Below are 24,268 nucleotides of genomic sequence, written 5' to 3' on the forward strand. Positions count from 1 at the left end.
CAGTATAAAACAGATACCTATGGAATAATGATGCTGTTGAAACTCCTATACATAACAGAAGTCAGGGAATATTGCTGCAAGTTTGATTTCATCATTTCCTGCGGTATCACTGTGTACTGCCATTTGTTTCAACCCTGTATCCAGGTAAAAAGAATGGAGGGTGTAACCCATGGTTCAGGTAAGCCATATTTTTCCATTCAAACTTACTGCTGCCTCATCACATAGCTCTGACCATATAGCTCTAGGTGATTTTGGAATACAGTTTGCCATAAAAATCAGGCCATCTATTATCCCTGTATCGATATCCATATGAACTTGGAAAATACTTCATATTAAACACTTATGTGGCCCTGGGGAATTTAATGTTTTTTGATCAGTACAAGGAAGTAAAGCCTTATGAGTAAACTCTGTTTCTCTCTCAGACTACCCGTTTGTTGAGACCATAAACAGACAGTACTTGGACAATCTACTTGGAAACCAGCATTTACTGAATACATAAAAAATATTCCTTGCAAAATCATGACTGTCAGTGCTTTTCATGAAATAAATAAATAAAAGTAAAAAAGACAGCCTCCCCTCCTCCTTGATCTTCCTAAGCTTGATAAGGAAAAAATTCTTGGATACTTGGACTTGACTGTAAGCAGTACCACTCAAGTTTTTTTCAGTAGTTCCATAGTTTAGACTTTTGAAAATTATTCTTTCAGCATCATCAGTGATGTACTTTAATCAATCCTGTAATTATGCTTTCTTGTAAAGTTTTGATTTCTGTGTTTGAAATTAGGCTGTCATGGAATTAGAGCTGTATGATCCAGTACAATGCATTTCTAGAAAATAATGAAGCAAAATGAGGTCCATGACTTTGAGGCTTCTCTCTGAAGATTTCATGAGTATTGTCTGCTGAAAGATTAGCACGTCTACTCAGAAATCTTTAGTTGATGATGTCTACCAGATTAACTTCTTAGGCAAAGCTCATTGTGCTTATTTTCTGCAACAGCTGAAGATAAAAGGATCATGTCACCTCTGCCAGCTGTTGACTTCTTGAGCTATTTGCATTCCTTTTTTGGTGAAGTGTCCAGCTGTTTGTTTGCCAGTGACCTCATTTTGGCTTTTTTTTACCCCTGTGAATGGCAAACTTGTGTCTCAGAATTGCTATCCTCCCACCTTTTTCATTTATTTATAGGCATTATTATTGTTGATCTCATTATGTATGTCATACTTGTATTCATTGGTTTTCATCCACTCTCTCAACATTTTTTTTGGAAGTTAATCCTGCATAAAGTGACTCCATTTGTTGTAGCAGTTTAATGCAGCAGTGGTTTGGAGTCATAAACTCTGATGTGTAGCGGAGGAATAACTCTCAACATCTTAGAGCAAGTAATCTGGACAAAGCCACAAATAATGGGGAGAGAAAAGCCCCAAAATAAGGGACACTTTTTAAATATTGGTCTTACAAACTTTGAAAGTTGACAGAATAACAGGTTTTGCATTAGCATGGATTTTCTGAAGGATATTAAATGTGAAAATCAAATGCCTGCCATTATTTTCTAACTCGAGTCCTTGATGATTTTCCAGTAATTTGCCAGAAAATTACAATTCTATAAGAAATGGACCAAAAATATGTGTCAAACAATCTGGACATTCTGCGAAAATCTAGACAGTCAAGAGCTATGAGCGGAGTCAAGTATTGCTCTGACTTAATCCATTTGGCAATTGCTGCTCTTGCAAAGGCAGTCTAGAGGCAAAGAACTTCTGCAGACTTAGAGCAGTATAGTTTTTTTTGTCTGTCTTTAACATTTAGAATTTGCAAGGGGAAGTACTAATTGTTCCCTTTGTTAATGAGCTGAGAGGGAGATCAGTATATGCCCCACCATTTTAAAATAATTGGTCATTTGTATTTCATTTGGTGATAGCAAACATGACCAATACTGTTAGACTGCCACATGTGGCCACATTTCAAGAAAGAAGCAGCTGCTCACCAGTCTTTGTGGTCTTCCTGTTGGAGTATATTTTTACATTTGGTTATATGGCCTTATTTTCATTTTTTTCCCTTGTGTTTTCACTAAATATAATAGTCATGGCCTCTTCTGCAGACTGGATGTGATCTATAGAGCTAGGCCAGGACTCAGTTGTGCAGTTTTACATTGGATCCTGCAGTGGATCACTAACACAGATATGTTCTTTCTTTTAAGTCTTAACTCATTTTTTTCTGTGATTTTTATGCAGTTCCTTCTTCAGAAGGAAGAATAGTGACCACTAATGCTGCTTTTGTTACAAGTAAGAACTTAACAGGAAGAGACCCTCATTGTTATTATTTATCTATCATGCAGTATGTAGTAGAAACATAATGTAAACATATCTCTTTTACAAAGACATCTTGAAGCAGATACAGGTTGCTGATTCACATTCCATCATTTTTTCATTCGTCTGACTCTTGTGACATCTTTATGGTGAGGTTGGTTTTCTGTCTAGTACTGCACTTATCTTTTTTATTGTGTGCAGGAATGACCTTGAGACTGCATATTACACGTGTTATATTCATCTGATATGGCTGATATCTATATCCATGTATTTATTTATGCATACATATATACCTCTATGTATATGCTGAGTGAATGCATCGCACTGATGAATAATGTTAACTTCTACGAAACTGTTCTCTCTGTCCTGCTTGTATGTTACTTTTATGAGAAAAGAGCTATTATTTTGTCATTCCATAAATGTTTTGTTTCCAGTTTCTGCAGTTCTTTAATACATAGCCTGTTCTCTTTAAATCCATATGTACTTTTATTCAGATTTCAGTGGACTCCTAGGATTTATGTCATTTAACCTGAATATTTAAGTCTATAGTCAGTAAAATATAAAGTCATAGCTTTGTATTTATAATGTTAGAGCGAAATCAAAATCAGTTTGTTATTTAAGTGTGAATGGCAGTATATTATTAAGTTAAGAACTTCAGGAGTACTTTAAATGACAAATATGAAATTATTTTCTCTTATTTCATATCCATGAATCAAAGTTTTCATTGAAAGGAACTATTACTGCAGCAGGTGTATGAGCAGAATGTTTTTGTCTTGCAGTTTCATTCCTTGCACCAATCACTTAGAGATCTTAGCAATGATCAGTTAAGACTGGGAGAAGATCTGAACACAGAAATAACAAGAAGAAATAGGTATGTATTATTTACATTTTTTGTATTCTTTGCACTGAACACAGTGTTTAGCTCTGGTGGTTGAGTCCTTTTTTATGGAGTAAGTCTAACTCAGCTACAAGGCTGTTGCTACCTGATTGAGATTTTTTTTCCAAGGCCATAGAGCCAGATAATTTTGCTGGATCTTCTCAGCCTCTACAGCCAATGACTGTATATAGTTACTGTTGTAAAGAGTTGTATGGTTTCCTCCCTCATCTTACATGGAAATGACTTTATTGTATTAAGTTAAGTTTGTGGAGTTAGTTGGCTGGAGGTTCCATTTATGCCAAAATTAGTGGAACCAAGTAGGCTTGCCACCCCTCCGTTTTTTTCCGGACTATCCGGAAATCAAACTGATTCTCCAGTAGTCTGGAAAACACTGTACAAACTCCTGTAATCTGATTCGAAAAGGAAACAGACTATCGGAGTTTGTAAATTGGCTGATTTACTATGCTTTTTTTACAGAAAAGCATAGTAAATCAGCCGAAAGCAGGCAGCAGGAACGAAAACAGAGGGCGTTCCCGCCGAGTGATGCCATTGTGTCATCACAAAATGGGCGGAATGTAGGTGGGAGAGGGGGCGGGATGGGCACGGTTACTGGTGATGCGAGGGGTGTGGCTTTACTCCAGTTTTAGCCACGAAGGACGGTGGCAATCCTAGGAACCAAGTGATGATAGTACTGCCCCCCCTCAATGGTCAGCCTAGATTTCTTTTCTCTGTTTTGCTAAAGCATGCTTTTTTGTACCTCACTTTCCTTGTATAATGATTTAGGCACCCCCTTCTTTGTTATATTCTCAGGATTCCCATGGTTTTGTCACTTATTGACAGTAAAGTCCAGTGATTTGTCCTTCTTGCTTAGGCCACTGTCCTCCTAGCTTGGGCTAGTACAGACACATTTAAAAAGCTGCATATTGCTCAGTTAGGATGATATGAATGCTAAAGAAGAGATGTGTTTTCAGTACCTTTAAATGATGATGGAGGGGTGTCACAGCCATATAATCAGTAAAGATTCATCTTCAGTATAACATGAGAATGAAAGATGGGAGTTAAGCTCATCAAAGAATAAGTAGCATTTGAATTAAGTCATATGCATTGAAGACTGGGTAAGATCAGAACACTTCTAAATTTCTAACAGTAGGAAGATGATGAGGCTGCAGTGCTGCTATTCAAGCCCAGTTGTCTATAAAGATCACAGGTTGTAGGTTTTCTAGTTATTAAAGGAAGTAGCAGTTAGGTAAATAAAAGGTTGTTTTTGTGTTGAGTTTTAATTGTGACCCCACTGTGTTATGCAAATTAACACTTAATAAAGTTTTTCTACCAAGGCCTCACTGAAAATGGGTTCTGCTTAGGTGGACTTTCCCAGTTATCAAATACAAATAAATAAATAAACTAATAAATAACTAGTTTTGCACATAAATGCTGATCAAGGCATGATATGATACGGATGTATCTTAATATGCTGCATCCCGGTGATTACCTTTGTCTGCTGAAAGTGAAAAGAAATCAGAGGATTAAGGATAATATTCTGTTGGATAAAGCAGTATCACTTAGGTGAGACTTGGTGATTTGTGCTTGTGATTCAGTTACTTTACCCACTTGTATCTCCATACGTTTAGTCCTGTGTTTCTGTCTCCTGGTATCTATTAGCACAGAGATGTTAGTTCATCAAAATGTATTGTTTTATCACCAGTGCTACATTATATCACTGCACAGTAATTTGGGTAGCACATTTCTTTTCTTATGTGTGAAGGTACTATTCATAATAGAAGTGTGCTCTACTTTTATTGGCACATGGTTGGTGCGTTATTGAGCGCTTTTGTTGCTACATGGGACAGTACTTGTGATGGTTAGTTAGTGCTTGTGTTGTGACTGTAGGTTGTGTGTGTGTGTGTGTGTGTGTGTGTGTGTGTGTGTGTGTGTGTGTGTGTGTGTGTGTGTGTATATATATATATATATATATATATATATATATATATATGTGTGTGTGTGTGTGTGTGTGTGTGTGTGCATGTATAGCAAAAAAAACTCAGCTGAGCTAGAATTTTCAATGTGTTGTAATGAAGGGTATAAAGTAATTATGGGCATCAGTTGAGTTTAAGGACCCTGTGTTTTTGAAGTATATACTGTGATGATGAGGCCAATAAAAAGGCTGAAACATACATGTCTACATCTAATGGGGCTCGGCTTTATTTGCCTGAATGTATCCAGAAAAGCTTGAAAGTAAAAAAAAGTCATGGACATTCAAAAGCCATGTAGCTGAAACACTTGATGTTCTAAAGGAATCATTTGCATATATCCCATGGACATTCATTACAGGAGGTTTAAGGTATCACACAGTGAAAACTCTAGCTTGGCTGAGTTTTTCTTGCAGGTTTTACTGAATGTTTTGGCTGGGTGACCTTTTTGCCTTTTGGTTTATATATACCTATATGTATAAACATGCCCACACACACACACACACGTACACACATTTGTATTACTTATGGTCCAAAGCCTTCAGTTTCATGTTAAAATAAACTATTTAGTTATGCTTTGGAGTATGTCCATTTTTCTAATTTTCATTACAAATAGTAGAAACTGTACTTTTCCCACTTAATTTGGTGATGTTTGTTACAGTGGCAGCAGAAATGGAATCTGGTGTATTTTAAAATACTACATATAATGGCCATGCCCTTTGTTTGCAGTCAGATTTGAGCACTGGCACACAAAGTGAATAAATATTTAATTGAAATACTTATGAATCCATCTCTTCTTAATGGTATCTGTGTAATCTTCATTATGTTTAAAATTAAATGCATCTATTTGGGATGTCATATGATGTCCCATTTCCTCACTTTTGAGGCCAGAGCTGCTATCTGGAAAAACAAATCATGTGCCTAAACTCTTATGCCATTTCTTCATACAAACATTAGCGTGATCTGCAGTTCCTCTCCAACAAAACCTTTTGATGTTTTCCTTTTATTTCCCAAACAGGAAAAACAGTGTGATACCATCTGTAGAGCCTGATGGCACTGCTATTAACATTAAACTTTAAAATCCTTGTACAGTGGAGAAGCAGGAACATTTTGGGGAGCCATGGAACTCTTAGCTTAACAGGCGATACAGGGGAGGTCAAGCAAAGAATTCTGAGGATAAGGCCTGTTCCTTTCCCTGAAGAGAACATTCTCCAAGAAAACAGCCAATGTAGGTTCATGGTCATAAAGAGCTGTCAGCCAAACCTGATCCAGTTTTATGACAGGACTTCATATGAACTTGCCAGAAGAAAACAAGTAGACATGGACTATCTAGACTTGAAGACCTGTGATATTTATTCCATTCTATCTAGACAGCTGATAGGAAAACTGGAGGGAAAAGAGATGAGACCAAGACTAAGGAACTGAACTGCTGCACAGTTGAAGGTTAGAACATAGAGGGGTTTTGTTGGATGATGTCAGGAATAAAATAAGTATCAGCAGTGTCATAGGGGCTGGTCTGATCATTTTCAGTGCGCTTTTTCAGACATATTTTAGGGAATAGAGAACAAGACCAACCTCTTCACTGGTGACACAAGGATAGGTGCAACAGTGGAGGATCAGGAATAAAAAAATCTGAAATCCTGACCAAGTGGGCAAAACAAGTAGTAGTTTTGGTTCATCACTGACAAGTGTGAAGTACTGCACTTCAGCAATGGCAGCCATGGTGTGAAGTGTCAGTTGGGAAGAGAGCTGGTGGTAGAATAACAGAAAAAGGATCTGGCAGCATATATAGCATGTGAAAAGGAACTGGCAATGTGTATAGCATGTGAACCCAGCCTAACTCATCCCACTACCACCCCTCCTTTTTCCTATCCAAACCAATCAATACTGTGTTGTGTACACTGCTGCATTCCCACACCCCCAGTAGTAAATAGCCAACCTCAAGATCCTGAGGGTCCTAGGCCTATGTTACCAATATAGCCTCCAACCATGTTACCATATAAAGTAATGTCATTTCTCTCTCTGCTATCCCTCATGCTATTTCCATATTTCCTCATCATTTACGAAAATCAGGCTTACCTAGGATTTCACCACCCAAACTCTCAAACTAACACAGATGTATTAAATAATACTGGCCACCCACTAGTTACAACTATTTCCAACTCTTTAACCACAAAACAGTATCACCCAATTAGACCCAGATACATCAGCTCAAAGTCTAAATACTGCCAAAAACCTATACACAAAATCCTGAAAGTTACAGTAATTATACACACGAACCTGGCAATGGATGGAGATGTTCATCCAAACCCTGGCCCTGAAACCCTAGATAAGGCAACAACCATTACTACTAACCCAGATGAATCACTATCTATTAATAAGGCCCCCAACTCCCTCCTGATCTGCCAACTAAATATACGAAACATAAATAACAAAGTACACAATCTGCATGCCCTCCTACAAGTCCATTCCTGATATTCTATGCCTAACTGAAACCTGGCTGAAACCAACAACCTCAGATAATGAAATCCTACCACCTGGGTATAATATACTTAGACTCGATTGCTCTTCCAGGAAGGGGGAGGGTGTAGCTGTACTCTTAAATCTACACTAAATGTTACCTTAGACCCCAGTCAACCACCCCAGGTCAGTAAGGCAGAAATAATTGCCACCAAACTCCAAATTAACAAAAATAAAAGCATAAATATAGTCTGTGTGTATATTCCTCCAGGGAATAATACAAATTCCGTAGAAGACATCCTCCAGTGGTTAGCTAGTAACTATCCACAAGAAACCATTGTACTAGGAGACCTTAACATCGACTGGAACACTTGTTCCTCTCAATCTCCTACCACCCATGTAAACCTGTATGAATTCACACAGGTTTTATCCACCCCCACCAGGATAGGAAAACTTAACCAAAAAGATAGTATACTGGATTGGATACTATACTGGATTGGATACTAAGCAATAGCCATCCCCAAATGTATTCTGCGGGGGTCATCCCTGATGACCTCAGCGACCACTTTATTACCTTTATATGCAAGCACAAATCCAATTACTCTCAGCAGCCCATCTACAGAACTGTAAGAAATAGTAAAATCTTCAATCCTAGTAAGTTTCAGGATGAACTTAAGGCATGCAATTGGGCTGCCCTAAAGCACTTGCCCCTTGTTGAAGCTGTCTCCCACTTTAACAATAAATTCCTCACCATCCTCGATGCTTATGCTCCCGCTCGTTCCACAAGGGTAAAAACAAAAGCTGCCCCGTGGCTCACTAAAACAAAACTCATACTCCGAAATAAGGCATGGGCAACATGGCGTGCTACAAAAGACCCTATAAACCAAACCAAATTTAGACAACTTAGAAATGAGACAAAAGGAGCTATTCTAGTAGATAAAAAAAACTACCTCCATCTCCAACAAGGGAACCAAAATAACCTCCCAAAATTCTGGGCAGGGATAAATAAATTACTGCACCCAGGTCAAATTACCACTCCACCTCCTTCAGCCTCTACTGATAAACTACCAGTGGATGTTGCTAACACCTTTAATAATTTCTTCACTGAAACCATCCAAGCCCTTGCTAGCCAAATACCCCTTAACTCCTCTAACCTACTGGTTAGCACTCCCAGTTCCCAGACCTCCTTTAGCTTCCAACCAGTCTCTACATCTTTCATTCATTCACTACTCAAATTAAAGCCTACTACCCTAGCTGCAGACCTTCTCCCAGCAGAATATTTGCAAAAAGCTGCAGATACCATAGCGTACCCAGTTTCCATTCTAATTAATCAGTCCATATCAGAAACCTCAGCCCCTTCTATCTGGAAAATATCTCATATCATACCCCTCCATAAAGGTGGTAAGTCTACTGTGTTATCCAATTATAGACCCATAGCCATCTTATCACCTCTGGCAAAAATAATGGAAAAATGCATCCATAAACAGCTCCTGTACTTTCTAACCCAAAACAACGTACTGGCTAACTCCCAGCATGGCTTCAGGCCATATCCTAGTACCACCACAGCTCTCCTGACCTTCTCTAATGCTATAAACTATAACAGGAACAAAAACAAGTTATCTTCAGCCCTCTTCTTAGACCTGTCCAAGGCTTTTGATATGGTCAGTCACCATCTTCTCATCAACACCCTGGCAACAATGTACCTAGGCAATCACTCTCTCCGATGGTTTGAATCCTACCTGAACAATAGACTACAATCAGTCTTATGGTAGAACAAACTCTCAAACCTCCTACGCAAAACTGTACGTGTCCCACAGGGGTCTATCATGGGAACACTTCTGTTTTCCATTTTTATCAACGACCTCCACAAAGTCATCCCTGATGCCATCTGCATTCAATATGCAGACGACTCAACGATCTGCACTGGCACCTCGCAAACAGAGCTGCTATCAATAACTCAGAGTACTTTCAACCTAGTAGAGAATTGGCTTGCCGCACACTGTCTGATTCTAAATCCTAATAAAACAAAACTCCTACTTTTTACCCCCCACGCATAGATCCCCTGGCATTCTCTCTCTCCATTAAGGTCAATAACGGTACCATAATCTCTCCAGATGCCGATACAAAACTGCTAGGAGTCATTATAGACAACAGTTTTAAGTTTGATGTGCACGTCAACAAAACAATCAAAACCATTAACGGAAAACTGGGCTTACTATATGGGATAAAGCCATTCCTTACCCCATATGCTAGGACTTCCATTTCCCGCTCCCACCTACTCTCTACACTTTACTTGCCAGCCTAAATAAAACTGACCTTAACAAACTCTCAAGCTGCTATAACAACATAGCAAGATTTGCAACTGGTCTACCCTATAGAACACATCATTGTAAATATCTAAATTATCTCGGATGGCTAGAGCTTCCCAGGCAGATTCAGTATAATCAACTCACTGTGGCTCACCAACCACTGAACCAACCAGATAATACACCTGCCCTGAAAAAAATCATCTATACCCACTCCAACTCCAGATCACTCCGGTCATACAATAGACTATTAGTGCAAACCATCAAATCCAACAACTCAGCTGGTGACTCCCTGTTCGCCAACTCTGCTGGCAAAATTTGGAATTCCCTTCCTGCTAACTTTACCCTAGATACCACCTTATCTCAATTTAAAAAAGCTCGCAAGGAGCATTTCAAGTCTCAATGGATATGTCCTTGCTCCAAGCCTGACTAAATTTTCATGCATACTGGTGTACTAGTTCTATGTCCATAAGTGGTACTCAATTATCTTTGTTAAGCTAGTTTAGAAGATGGTTAGACTGTATTAATCTAAGTGGACTGTAAAATGTGTTCTATTTGTATAATTTAACTAGACTGTAAAATGTGTTCTATTTGTATAATGTTATGATGACTCCTGATCTATATGTACATTGCAATGATTGTATATGAAACCACCTTTGGAGCTTTACTCCCCGGGCCTCCGGTGAAAATGGACATGTATCCAGTCGGACTGTCCAGGTCAACAAATGTAAAATAAAATAAATAAACTAGACCAACAGCAGCAGAGGAGAAGGCTGTGACAGCAGCCAACAGAATGTTAGGTTCTCTCCTCGGGAAGATAGACTCCAGAAGCAGCAATGTACTGTGTTTACTCTTTAGGGCTCTGGTCAGAGCTACTCTGGAGCTTATAGAAGGAGACAGATGTCAGACTTCTGAAAGGAGTCCTGCGGAATGACACAAGAAGAGTGTGTGGGACACAGAGGAAGGGATAAACCTAGAGACTAAATGAACTGGAGTTGTCTTCATTAAAAACCAGAAAAGATGAGAAAAGATCATATCAGCAGGATGTGAAGGGGTTATTATGAACAGTAAGAATAAAGGAAGTGGAATGGGTATAGGCAGCAGTTTGTAAGAACTAGCTATTCTTTGTATCTCCACATACTTAAATCACAGAGGAGGTTGTAGACTCCTCGAATGTACAAATGGAATAGGATGTGAAGACAGAGTGGACAGAGGTATTGAGCAAGTGATGGGATATCTGAAGAATAGGTGATGAGAGGGAGGTAGAACATGTAATGCTGTTAAAGGGAATGCTAGATAGCTGTATTGTCTCCTGTCATTAGGCTAATGTAATAGAATTTACTTTCCTTCTGAAAACTTAAAAATATTTTTTTTTTACTTTTTCGTAGATCAGAAATAGAAACTAGGACTGCATTGAAAGAGCTGTCTAGTAGAATGGCAGAAACACAAAGGCAAGAAACGGTGAGTTTTTGCATGTATTTCCAAATAATTTTGGTTCCATTGCCTAACATTTGATGTCTAATACTTGGTGGTTCACTGTTGTATGGAATCCTTGATAATAAAAAATGTATTCCCTGGGATTTGGTGAAATGCAGTGCAACAGCAATCAGCTGATCTTTTAAATTTTGCATGGTTCACAGAATGAGGGCACTGTGGCTTGGTCTTCATTTAAATTAAATATTAGTGTACTTAGTTGTAATAATAATTTAGGTGCATATCTAGCCCCATTCCAAGAAAAACAGAAAGTTAAACAAATAATTACTGCTGAGTAGTGCTTCACTGGCACAACTAATTTATGAATCCCAAAACTTGGGTGTAGAGTCTGAGGCGCACATTAAGTTTTGCTCATGACATCTTTCTTGTAATAAATTTCTAATTGCATTACACATCATCTTTGAGGAAGTCTCACAGTCAAAAAGTAATATGTGTATGTTGAATATCCACTGATCTGCAAGCACCTTCTTTTGTGTGAACACTCCTGCCAAATGGTACACTAGAGTAACAACATTTTCACGTTCATTTTTAAGATCAAGGGAGATGCCAAATTTCTGGAGCATGAGACTACAGGTTGATTTTATAGACAAATAAGAAGGAGCTAGAAGAAAAAGAACAACTAGCCAGTGAATCCACCAATGAGTTATTTAAAAAAGGAACTGTAAAAACTTATAGCTCAGCTCTAATGTCTCGGCTCACCACACAAGCCTTCAAGGAGTAAAAGCACATCAGAAAAAATTGCCTCATATACTATGTTCAATTAAACAATTAATTAAATCAGGTATTTCCAATTTAACTCTTCATTGAGTCCATATGGATGCAGAGTATTAAATTTCAGAATGTAAAGGGATTCCTTTGTCAAAAGCAGTTTTTTTAAAAACATTCATCAAACACTGATACTTTAACTTTCTCTAATATAGTACCCTGTAATCCTTCACTATTGCTGTTATGAATACATTTAAAATGAGTAGCTATAGAGCTTTCTTCTTTCTTATTATTGATGTCTCTTATATGCTGAAGCATTCTAACCTTAAATGCCCTCTTAGTCTCTCCAATATAAAACAAATTACAAGGACATTTAAGTGCATATATAGCTCCCTCTGTATTACAAGTAAAGCTACAACATGTATCAAATGGAATATGATTAATATTAACAAACTTATCTACTACATTTACATGCTTTACATTTATTACAACAAGATGTACCTAGCGGGAATATGTTCCGATTAATTCTAGAGTCAGGGGGACAAAACTTTCCCTTGACAATAAAATTATGTATATTTCTACCCCTTCTGTAAGAAATGCCTAGTCTAGCATTTAACCAGGGAGAAACATTTTTCAAAGCGCACAAATAATTCCAAAAATATTTCATTTTATTGGTGATTTCAGGACTAAAACATCCAAATGTAGTAACAAAATAAATGGATTCGGGGGATTCTATTCCATCAATCTTATATGGAACCAACATCTTTGAATTAATATGTGGGTTTTTTGTGACAGAGCCAGAACATAATTTCTTCCAGCTTCTTTCTATCAAACTCCTATTATAACACCTCTTCTCAAACATATCCATAGTTACTTTTAATTATTTTCTTAAATCCCCAAATATTAGTGCATAATCTGGATACCCTTAGCATCTCACCATATGGAAGTGCTTCCAAAGTATGAGTCGGATGACAACTATCTCTGTGCACAAATTGTGTACCCTGATCACATTTTCTATGGACAGTACTATGTAAAACAGTCCCATTAATAATACTCAATTATGCATCCAGAAATGGAATACATGTTCCTACTAACAAGCCATCAAATTGTAAATAAAATCTATTACAATCTAGTGAATGAATAAATTGTTCAACTATTTCTCGATCACCCTGGGCAATAAAAATTAAATCGTCAATATATCGAAAATATCTAACCACATATTGACGAAAAAATGTATTTCTATAGATATATTCTGATTCAAAAAGACCCATGGTAAGGTTAGCGTACATGGGGACAAAGGCAGCCCCCATGGCCGTACCTTGTTTCTGTCTATACAGAATATTATTAAACTCCAAAAAGTTTTTTGAAAGACAGAAGTGTATTAGATCTATAACATATTCTGTAACTGGAGAAGTTTCTAGAAAAAATGTAACTGCCTCTAGACCAAAAGCATGACCAATATTAGTATATAAGCTCTTTACATCTATTGTAAAAAAATACATTTCACTATTCCATTGTATATCACTAATTTTGTGTAAAAAATCAAATACATCTCTGATATAAGAGGGAGGTTTATATACTGCAGAACTCAAATAATGATGTAGAAAGACACCTAACGCATGTGTAAAATAGTCACATTGCAACTATAGGCCTCCCTGGTGGTCTATTGTATTCAGATCTTTATGCACTTTAGGAAAGCAATAAAAATGTGCCATTTTACTATGTTTTATGTCAAATTTATTCTTAATATCTGAATCTGTAAAATATCTACGTCTGTTGCCTTTGGATAAAAGTTCATGTATTCCTTCATTGCATGATTATATACTGATATATCAACAATTTCATATGTTTGGTCATCTTTTAAATGTTCCATACACATAGATAAATACTGGGCATGGTGCATAATGACTAATTTATTTCCTTTATCTGAAGGTTTAAATATAACACTATCCATTTTACTTAATGTTCTAAGGGCTTTCCAATCCATAATAGATACATTATAATTAATATGCCCTCTGTTACTATCAAACTCTGTAAAATCATCATATAGTGCAAAATTCAGCATATTAGAAAAGTGTACCATTTCTTCATTAGAATAAGGAGGTATAAACATAGTTTTAGTTTGTACATTACTTGTGTCTAACCTACAATAAGCATTAAAAGAGCCATCTGATTCACAAGTAAAAAAAACTATCATCAGAAACACTTATATTATCATTGCTATCTATGAAATCATTTTCCACAATAGTATTTCTGAAAAAATATTTTAAATGCAATTTCCTACTAAACTTGAAAACATCACATTTAATATCATGAATACGAAGTACTACAGTTGGAAAATATTTTAAACCTCGATTCCAAACTGAATACTCATAGTCCATAAAGACATGTCCAGATAAATTTATAATATAACTGTTGTTAGCTGGAGGTAAAACCTCAGAAACACTTATATTATCATTGCTATCTATGAAATCATTTTCCACAATAGTATTTCTGAAAAAATATTTTAAATGCAATTTCCTACTAAACTTGAAAACATCACATTTAATATCATGAATACGAAGTACTACAGTTGGAAAATATTTTAAACCTCGATTCCAAACTGAATACTCATAGTCCATAAAGACATGTCCAGATAAATTTATAATATAACTGTTGTTAGCTGGAGGTAAAACCTTATCTTTTACCTCGTTTATACCCCCCTCTGGGGGTAAAATTCCCTCTGGAACTGTCCTTGTGCTTCGCGAACGCGTTTTGTGCCTTGTTTGCCCCCACGAGAGTGAAAAGACTCGTCCCGAAAAGTTTGTTGATGCCACTCAGGTTGTTGTGCTGCTGGTAAAGCAGGATAGTCTTCCAGGTTGTCCATTTCTTCATCGCAAGATGAGTATAGTCCATCTGAGGCAGAAAAAGAGGAATCAAACATCCGGGAACCATTTTCTGGCTTTTGAAACCTCTCATGATTGCGAGCCTTCTTCCTATTGGCCTTGGAAATAAATGCCTTCCCGTTTTCGTAGTCACGTAAATCTCTCAATAGCTTTTGCTTCTTTCTATCCACCAATTCCCCCTCAAAGTTTTAAGTTTTAAATTAATGTCATTCAGGTAAGTATAAAGCACAGAAGCATGGGTGCCTGTTGACAGGTTATTACAAATTTGTTTCATTTGTTCTTTCAGTTCCTTCTGTTTAACCCTGTCACGATCTATTAAAATATTCACCCATTCCAAGATACACGTATGTGCTGCTGCTACCCAATGTTTATGGAACTGTATATCGGTAACATTCTGTAGATCAAAGGGCAGAGTAGGATCTTTATATACTCTCAACCCTCTAGGTGTAATATCTCAGTCCAAATATTTTTGCAGCCCCAATTAGTTGAAAAAGGTAGCAGTTTCCTTCCAAATAAGTTTATCAAGCTGTTCAAATAAAGACTTATTTTCTTGCAGCAAGGACGATGGTAATTTCCTTCTGACATTCTCAAAAGGATTATGGCAATGCTGGTTTCCTTCTTGTTCCATAAGAAGGAGCTCTTTGATGTTTTGGTTAAAGCAAGGCAGCATATATTGTAATGTTGTAAAAAAAGCCAAGATAAAAGGGAGCATATGCTAAAAAATAAAAAATAAAATTGAGGACAAGACAGTTCATGACTTGGAGGAGTGCAGATTTCAGGTTCACTATACATGACAGATTCAGTGGAAAATACACAAAAGTGAAAATGCATCTGAAACAAATCCTATAACTAGCTACAAACAAGTTATTCTTACTTTAAACCTCCCTGTGCATTTTCCAACTCAGACTGACCAAACTACTTTACTACTGCCACTAGAATATTCTGCAGTCTCAGTCTCAATGTAAAAACACACTTTGGTTAGCCAGCACCAAAAAGGTGCTAACTTTAAGCTCCCTTGTCTGTGTTTCCCAGCATGAAAAGACCAGGATACCTTTCTACTCCCCCTAGAATTGCAGTAGTCTTCTTAATGTAAAAACACACTTCAGTTAACCAAAAGTGAAAAGGTATTGTGAAAAAAATTAAATTAGTTACAGCAAGCAATTATCACTTAAAGCCTTTCTGTGTATTTCCCAGCTCAGACAGACCAAGCTACTTTTCTACTCCCACTAGAATTGTAGTCCCATTCTTCTTAATGTAAAAACACACTTTAGTTAGCCACGAGGGAAAAGGTACCAGAAACACATCTAACAGCTAGCTACAAGTAATTGCAGGTTAATTCAAAGGCAGACAAGCCAGCAGTGAGGAACACACGCACTTTAATGCAATTTTAAAGTAAAGTAACAGTCTAAGGGGAGGGCCTGCAGAGGGGAGGGCCTGCAGAGGGGATAAGACTGGGAAGAGCTTCTAGGACTAACTCTTCAGTAGGGGCTTGCAGCTCAAAACAAGAACCACAGCCACAAATCCAACCAATTATTGCTTTAATACCAAAAAGACTCTAGTGCCTCGGCTCAAAAGCCTGCAAAGGAGTAAAAATCAGATAAAACACACCTCTTTTTATATACAATTCAATAAAACAATTATTCAATTAATCATATATTTCCAGTCAAGGTCCTTATTAAGACCTTTAGTTTTTAACGTATTATATTTAAGAATATACACTGCTTCTTTACACAGTTCCCAGGATTCACTAATCTTCTGTGTAAGACTAAATTAGTCAGTCCAAAAATCCACGCCCCTGCAAGTTTGAAACTCGAGAAATGTTTAGTTACATCAGCGAGTCCGCTCACATGTGTACATTCTAACACTACACTCCCCCATATAGTAAACCAAGTACAAATATAAAAAGTAAAAGAAATGTTTTTTTTTTCATTTCCGATATAGCTGCCCGTATTTGCGTGGGTTTGCCCATTTACTTAGCTACAGTTAGCAGTTTAGACACCGAAGAGGATAATAAGAAAATATATTCAAATTAAGCGAAATAGCGATAGCGTAGTGGTTAGAACCTTCGCACAAAGAGGAGGCATTTCCGGTTCGAGTCCCACCACTACACTTTTCATTTTCTGTTTGAAATCTGTATACAAAAATATTTCCTGACATGTATTATTTAAAGATTTGTAAAAAGCATTGAAATGTTATATGTAGTAGTGAACAAATTTATATATATATATATATATATATATATATATATATATATATATATATATATATATATGTATACATATACATATACATATATATGTATATATATATATATATATATAGGAAGGTGAAATGGTTATGCATACTGATGCGTGAGTTACTTATTTTAAGCAATGTAAAGCACTGCTAAGCATATTTTACCAGTATTGAGCATATTTATATTTACTTGCTCGTAGCTGAGCACTGCGCTAACTAGCGCAATGTCTTTGCGCGGAGTTGCGCATCAAACAAACTAGCGCAAACAGAACATGTTTGCACGTAGCTGCGCACCGCGCTAACCAGCGAATCGTCGGGCAACGTCAGGCAATGCTGAGCAAAGTTGAGCAAAGTCGGCTAAACACGGCCACACCTCCTTTACTGTACCTTAACCATTCAGGTCTGGTCAATAGGAAAATAAAAAGCAGTGACAGGGCTCGAACGCGGGCTACTGTGCACTATAGTCACAGTACATAACCACTAAGCCATGACAGCATTTTATAGCTATGCACTTTCAACAGACACATATCTATCAAAGTAATATTAAACATTGCTAACATCAGCTAAGCAGATGTGCCTACAACTGAGTTTTTTCAAAACTGGTCAGTCACAAATAAGTGCGGGAAATGAGGCATATTTAAGCTCCACAGGCGGGAACACTTGCCATAACTGGTTGTAGCTCCCTTCTGCAGTCAGCATGGCCGGTGTTGGAGAAGGCACTCAATTTCAAGCACAACGTTGGGGCATTGAGGAGACCAAAGTAATGGTTTGGCTCCTTGTCTACAATCACGAGGAAAGACTCCTGTGGGGCCAGTACCAGGGAACCCAATACAAAACGGAGACCTGGAACTGTCTAGCTCGTGATCTCACCAGTGCCACTGGCGTTCCTCGGACTGGTGAGCAGGTCAGGCACCATTACTCTGACCTGAAGCGACGTAAGGAGGATCAACTGGACCAGTGGATCCAGGACGCCCGTGGTATGGCAAATGCCCCAGTACTGAGTAAGTGGCCATTGTATTAAGTATTTAAGAATTGCTATTCTTGTCTATACTATGGATAGGTATGTCTCATTATCACTGCATTTACTTCACAGCTGCAGGTGTCCAGGCTATGAATCAGCAATCCCATGAAGATAGGCTGCAAAGGCTGCGTCACCAGGCAGGTTAGTAATTATTCTGCATGTACTGTTATATAAAATAAATGAGAGTGCCTTCAAAAAAATGTTTTAACCCAATAAATAAAGGTGTAATAATTCTTTAATAAAGGTATAATTCCTGGAGTGCATCTGTGATTTTCTTTGATATGTTGTTGTACTGTTGCATTTTAGAAATAGTACTGTTGTATTAAGCAGTGTTAACCCACACTTGGGTAGGCCCATATAAAGTGGATGAAGGGCTTGCCAGTAGCTTTTATGCATATTTACAGCCCTCAACTGTTGGTTCATGCCCAGCATGTACAGGTTAATCTGGCACATGAGTAGCTTGGTATTGTGTTCACCAGAAATATCAGTGTGCTGCCAGAAATGTAGGGAACATAACTGATAATTTCACCTGAACATATCTAGATAATTATATATAAGTAGAGCTGTCAGTGTACCATCCCAGCAGTAGTGTGTGTGAGCAACTCTCAAAATATGTAGCAGTAACATCTGCATCATGGACAGTTTGTATGTCAGATACAGCTCATGTATATAATGATCTAACAAAATCCAATTGCACAATAGAAGGACATTGGATAGTGTAATAATACATGTAAGGGACATATAACTGCAGTTAATAGGAATGTAGTGTGAACCAGAAGGATATATAAGTTGTTAATTGAGCTATCTTTTTCTACCCTACTGTATGTGCATAAAAAATGCAATTCCACACCTCAATGGGTATGACTAATCTCAAAACATTTGTTGGGACATATGTCCTATTGGTTTATAAATATTTGCATTTATTTATATGCATGTGCCCTGTTCAAATACCAATATTGGTGGCCTGTTGTCATCAATTAAACCTGCATGCTGTTGTAATGTCCACTATTGTTCTATATATGCATGTGTTATGCTTGCTTTTCAGCTGTTGAAACTCTGGTGTGTTGGGCTAATGGGAATACTTCTGCATGCTCTTATAACTAACTGGGAATGCTGTTGACTGTTACTAACCCAAATCTTTATTAAATTCTCCATAACATAGTTCGTATGGGAAGGCCGGTCCCAGCGGACCCACCTCAGCTGGCCATGGCACCTGGCACTAGCAGGTCCGGTGCCCAGCCTGGGACCTTCTCCTCTGTTGGCCCTGTGCCACCTTCGTGTGGAAGCGCTGCAGGGGATGGGGCTCACCCCCCCGTGCAAGCGTTGGTGGAGGAGGGCCACCTATCACCCTTCGAACGGTCTGGGCTGTGGTGCGTAGAGAGATCGAGCATTCTGTTGCAGAACCTGTACGCCAGCTTGAGGCACGAGTGGCGCAACTCCCGGGTCAGCCTGCCCCTCCTACACAGCCCCCAGCACAGCCACCCTCTGGGCTGTGAAGGTGCAGTGGTGACTGCCCATGGGTGGGGATCTCAGTTCCACTGTTGCCATCTGTGGGCTCATGGGCTTGCGATTTCCAAACATCCCTCCCCGTCAAAGGTGTTCACCCACCACGTGTCATATTCCACCCCTGTATGCATCTTGTTTGTCTAGTCTGTTTACCTCCCCAACCTACCTCCCCAAATATACCTACTTCCCCTACCCCACATTTCACTCTCACCTGAAAAAAAAAGGGCAATCTGCTCCCAAAAAAAAAAAATACGCCCCATACATAGCTGCCTATTTTGCACACATGTCCCCTGAATACATAAAATGTAATTTAATTGGCATTACAACATACTTTGTTGTCCTCAACCCTGTCTCAGGGGTTGAAGGTTTCATATTTACCTCCAAATTTATTTCATATGCACAGCTGTTGCTGTTATAGAAATGGGCAGCTATGGACCTTCCCTACACCCGTCCTGTACATCCAGAGCTATTTTCCCTACTGTCTTTCCCTCTTTGTGCCCCTTTTTCACCACTTTCCTATCACCCCATTTTTCTTTTCTTTCAAAGAAATGAGCGCGAGGGTTAGCGGGAGTAAGCACTATTAAGCAGTAGCGGGTTTGCCCGAGTGTGTGCTTGTTTGCGCTTAGCTAAGCATTGCTAAGCATAGCGGAAACCCGCTTACAACTGCTTAAAAGTGCCTTAGTCACTCTGTATGTGAGGGCCCTTGTTCTGCTCAGCAGCAAAATAAAACACCTCTGTCAGTCTCGAACCTCGGACCTTGTGCACACTACACTGCATGAAGTACCACTAAGCCACGGTAGATATGCAAGTTGGTGCTGAAATAAATATATCATGCATCAGAATGAGTGAATGTAAAAGAGAAATAGGAAAGCCATACCACACAACTTGTTCTGTGGATCTTTACCAACAGTTGTTGTGGGATTACATTACATGACTGTGATAAGAGAAGCAGCCATTCTAGCGGGAAATAATGTTATACCATCACTTTACAACCCCCACACAGTATCATAGCAGGACAAACACTGGCATATCTGTTTATGGCAGAGGCCATACCTCCCAACTGTCCCTAATTTTCAGGGATGTCCCTGATTTTGAAACAAAATTTAGCTCTGTCCCTCTGAATCCCTCCGAAAACTACTGACTGGCCAGAAAGGTGGTGAATTACACGTAATGAGAAATGACAATAATTAAGAATTAGACACTTCTTTTACTTCAGAAAAGATGTATTAATCCATATGCTCTGGTTCTCTCAAAGTCTCAACTTAATGGCACTAATATTTTAAAGGTGCTCCTGACTTTTTCTCTACTTTTCCATGAGTTTGTTCAAATATGTACCCGAGTGTTTGAGAGGTCTGGCAGAAGCAGAAACACAGAGGCATATCAGCCTTTGTGCTGTTACACACTGTGCAAATAGCTTTGGAAGGAGTTCCGGAAACATACCCTTATGTAGGAATACAACACTGAAATACAAAAGGATGTAACCATGTACTGGTAGCAACCAACTGCAACAATGCCATTGCTCTAGTGCTGAAAAGACCTGTGTGGTGCACAGACAAAGAATAACAGGCTAATCTCTGTCTACCATGTGGATAGGTCCACAGTTGGGAGTTACGCAGACAGACTACTTGCCTTGATAAACTAACATGTACGCAGCAAACCTGTAAGTCCAGCAAGATAAAATTCACACAATAATACATACGCTCTCTGTACTTCTGCACCCCTACCCAAATGTAGAATATACCTGTGTGTGCAGGGTCTACCAAGGATGTAGGTAAGCATACTCACAGTACTGAAATGTGTCCAGTTTTCTTGAGCAGCTTGTGCTAATGTCAACACTAAAAAAGCACAAACTGTTTAGAACTGAGTAAATGAATATTCTCAGTATAGCAGTTCACAAACAATTCTTGTGCCAAAGGAATACATCTCAATAACTAGCTTTGTAGGGCAGTTAATTGTAAAATTTGGAAAAAAAAGTACATCCTCCCATGTATCTTGGTAGCATTTTGAGGAGTGAGTACACTTCTACACTGATGAGTGTGTACTGGAAGCAGCAACATTTAGGTCTGAGTACAAAATGTAAATCACTGGCTACACCCCTGGCTTCTGATATAAGAACTATACCAACCTTCTGTCTTAAACAATTATGTCCACAGTAAACAAGGATGATCTCCATCTTGGAAAGCTGAAAGGGCCATGCCTACCTGAGTTAGCAATTTATAGTACTGGGTTGCTATGACAGTGATTACTGCAATTACTACACAGCAGGTTGCATGCAATTAGCAAATGGTGGCCACTAATTGGTGCAGAGGCCATCACATGCTCATGTGCAAATATCTACAAAAGCAGGCTGCAATTTCTGCCAACAAAATCAATTACTCTATTGCAGAGACTGACAGAGAGAGAGAGAGAGACAAAGAAAAGAAAAAAGAAAAATAAATAATACCAAATCATACAAAGGAAAGGTATGTGACACATATGTATTTACTGGCATGTAGTAGATGTTTTTGAAGAGTAGTCTACATAATGTGAACCATTCATATGTGGCAGCAGTACTTATGTATACACAGATGTCCTGCTTAACTACTGCTATGGACAATACAGTGTGTACCTGTGGGCAGTGGGACATACCTGTGAAATGTGTAGCTCAGCATTAAATGTCAAAGATCTGATCCATGTTATCTGTGTTCTGTACAGTAGTGTGGCCAATGGCTGTTGGGGGGATTAGTTTTGCCATTATATAAACATGGGTGTGACAGAGCAACACATGCATGATAGTCATATTAAAGTGTAGCTTAGCATTGGCAACTGCTGTAGCCGTCTAGTATGCTTATCTAGCATTTGTAGCTATATATACCCCCTCTAATGTTAGTGTGTGTTCACATGTGACACCTGATTGTGTTGCAGCAAGGCCCAACAGTTCAGCTGTGAGGTCCAGGGACTTACAACAATGTGGACCTTGTGTGTGTATGCCACACACATATGGAGAAATATATGTATGTCATACATATTCACATCTGTATATGTGCATAGAGCAGGGGACATATTGCAGCTATTTGTGAAGGGTGGAGATATATATGTTGGTGAAGGTTAGTATGCGCATATTTGTATGTACGTTTTAGTGTGTGACAAACAAGACAGCATACAGTGCTGGTATATGACATGTGGTGGTTAAACAGTGTGGGTGGTTTGTTCAGTTTGCAATGTTGAAGCCAGTGAGGCCTGCTAAAGCTACCTGGGCTGTGAACACTTTCAATGCATTTACCACAAGACTGTGCGATATTATTGCATTACAGTACACCTCACATCCTTTGTATAATTGATATTCCCACTATGAAAGGTGAAATGTATATGTGCCTACATATACATGTATATGTACACGAATGGATGTGTATATGTGTATATATATATATATATATATATATATATATATATATATATATAGAGAGAGAGAGAGAGAGAGTCAGAGTCATATATACTCATACACACCTACATCTGCTTGTTGCAATAGATTCCCTGTACTGTTAACCGACTGTGATGGTCAATGTGTTTGTGAATACGTCTAAGATATGTATTTGTGGGATAGCTTAGTGGGAAACTGTTTATGTCATAGTATTATGGGTCCTTGCTTTGATCCCAGCAAAAGCTGTGTATTCTGTTGCAAGGCAGAAAAAGTGCTATGGCATACAGTGTGATTAAGTCCCTTGGTTTTAACTGGGGTGTGTCATTGGAGGCTAAAGCACTACATCTATGATTATTGATTGGTACTGATGTTGAATCTAAATCCTGTGTGTACTGTAGTACTACTTGAAGCTCTGGGCCTGTACAGCAAAGTATGGTGTATGTCCACATTGCTTGCATCCACTGTTTTGTGTGGTCCCTGTATTCATCACAGATTACATTCCTCAAGGTTAAGGTTTTGTAAGTACTGACACACAGTACTGTATAGTACACACGTAAAGCTTATCTGGGTTGCCATACCTTTGTGTCCTGTAATTATGTCTGATGTCTGTGTGGGTATGTCTGTAAAAGTCCTCTGTCATATGTGTGGTAAAACATATAACTGCGTATCTAGCAACATTTATAGTGGACTACAGCAGTATGCGACCTATATTCCTAATTGTGCACATATTTTGGCCACCGGTTTTCCATTAACAAGTTGTGTGGTATAATAGTAATACATTTACTAGACCTTACACTCATTGTGATAGATGACATATTTCTTTACACATCAGCTTGATGTATATCTGCTATGGCTAGGTGGTGCATTGTGTTGCATACAGTGTGCCAGGTACTCTTGTATAGTCTTATATAGTGATTTTTATCTTGTTGCTGTGCAGAACATGGTTCATTAAATAGAGTGAGCCAAGCACTTTCAAGCAGTTGTGGGGTGAGCAGTGATAAGTGGTAGTTAAAGTGCTTCACTCTCAGTTAGCTAATAGGTTGCTATATATGGCAGTTCATTGATGTCTGTACTGTATAATGTTAAATGTGCCATATGACTTGCTCATATTTTT

General features: G+C 38.3%; 1 protein-coding gene across 1 annotated transcript in view; it reads left to right on the forward strand.

Annotated features, from left to right (window-relative positions):
- Positions 1-24,268, forward strand: part of CEP128 (centrosomal protein 128) — a 2,208,485-nt gene that overhangs the window by 375,176 nt on the left and 1,809,041 nt on the right. The window contains exons 7-8 of the mRNA XM_044074035.1: positions 3,078-3,169; positions 11,297-11,369. Of these exons, the coding sequence (XP_043929970.1) occupies positions 3,078-3,169; positions 11,297-11,369 (165 nt within the window). The remainder of the gene's footprint in view (positions 1-3,077; positions 3,170-11,296; positions 11,370-24,268) is intronic.

This window comes from Protopterus annectens, chromosome 6.part0 (assembly GCF_019279795.1).
Source record: "Protopterus annectens isolate FY-2018-M chromosome 6.part0, PAN1.0, whole genome shotgun sequence".
NCBI classification, from domain to species: domain Eukaryota; kingdom Metazoa; phylum Chordata; order Ceratodontiformes; family Protopteridae; genus Protopterus; species Protopterus annectens.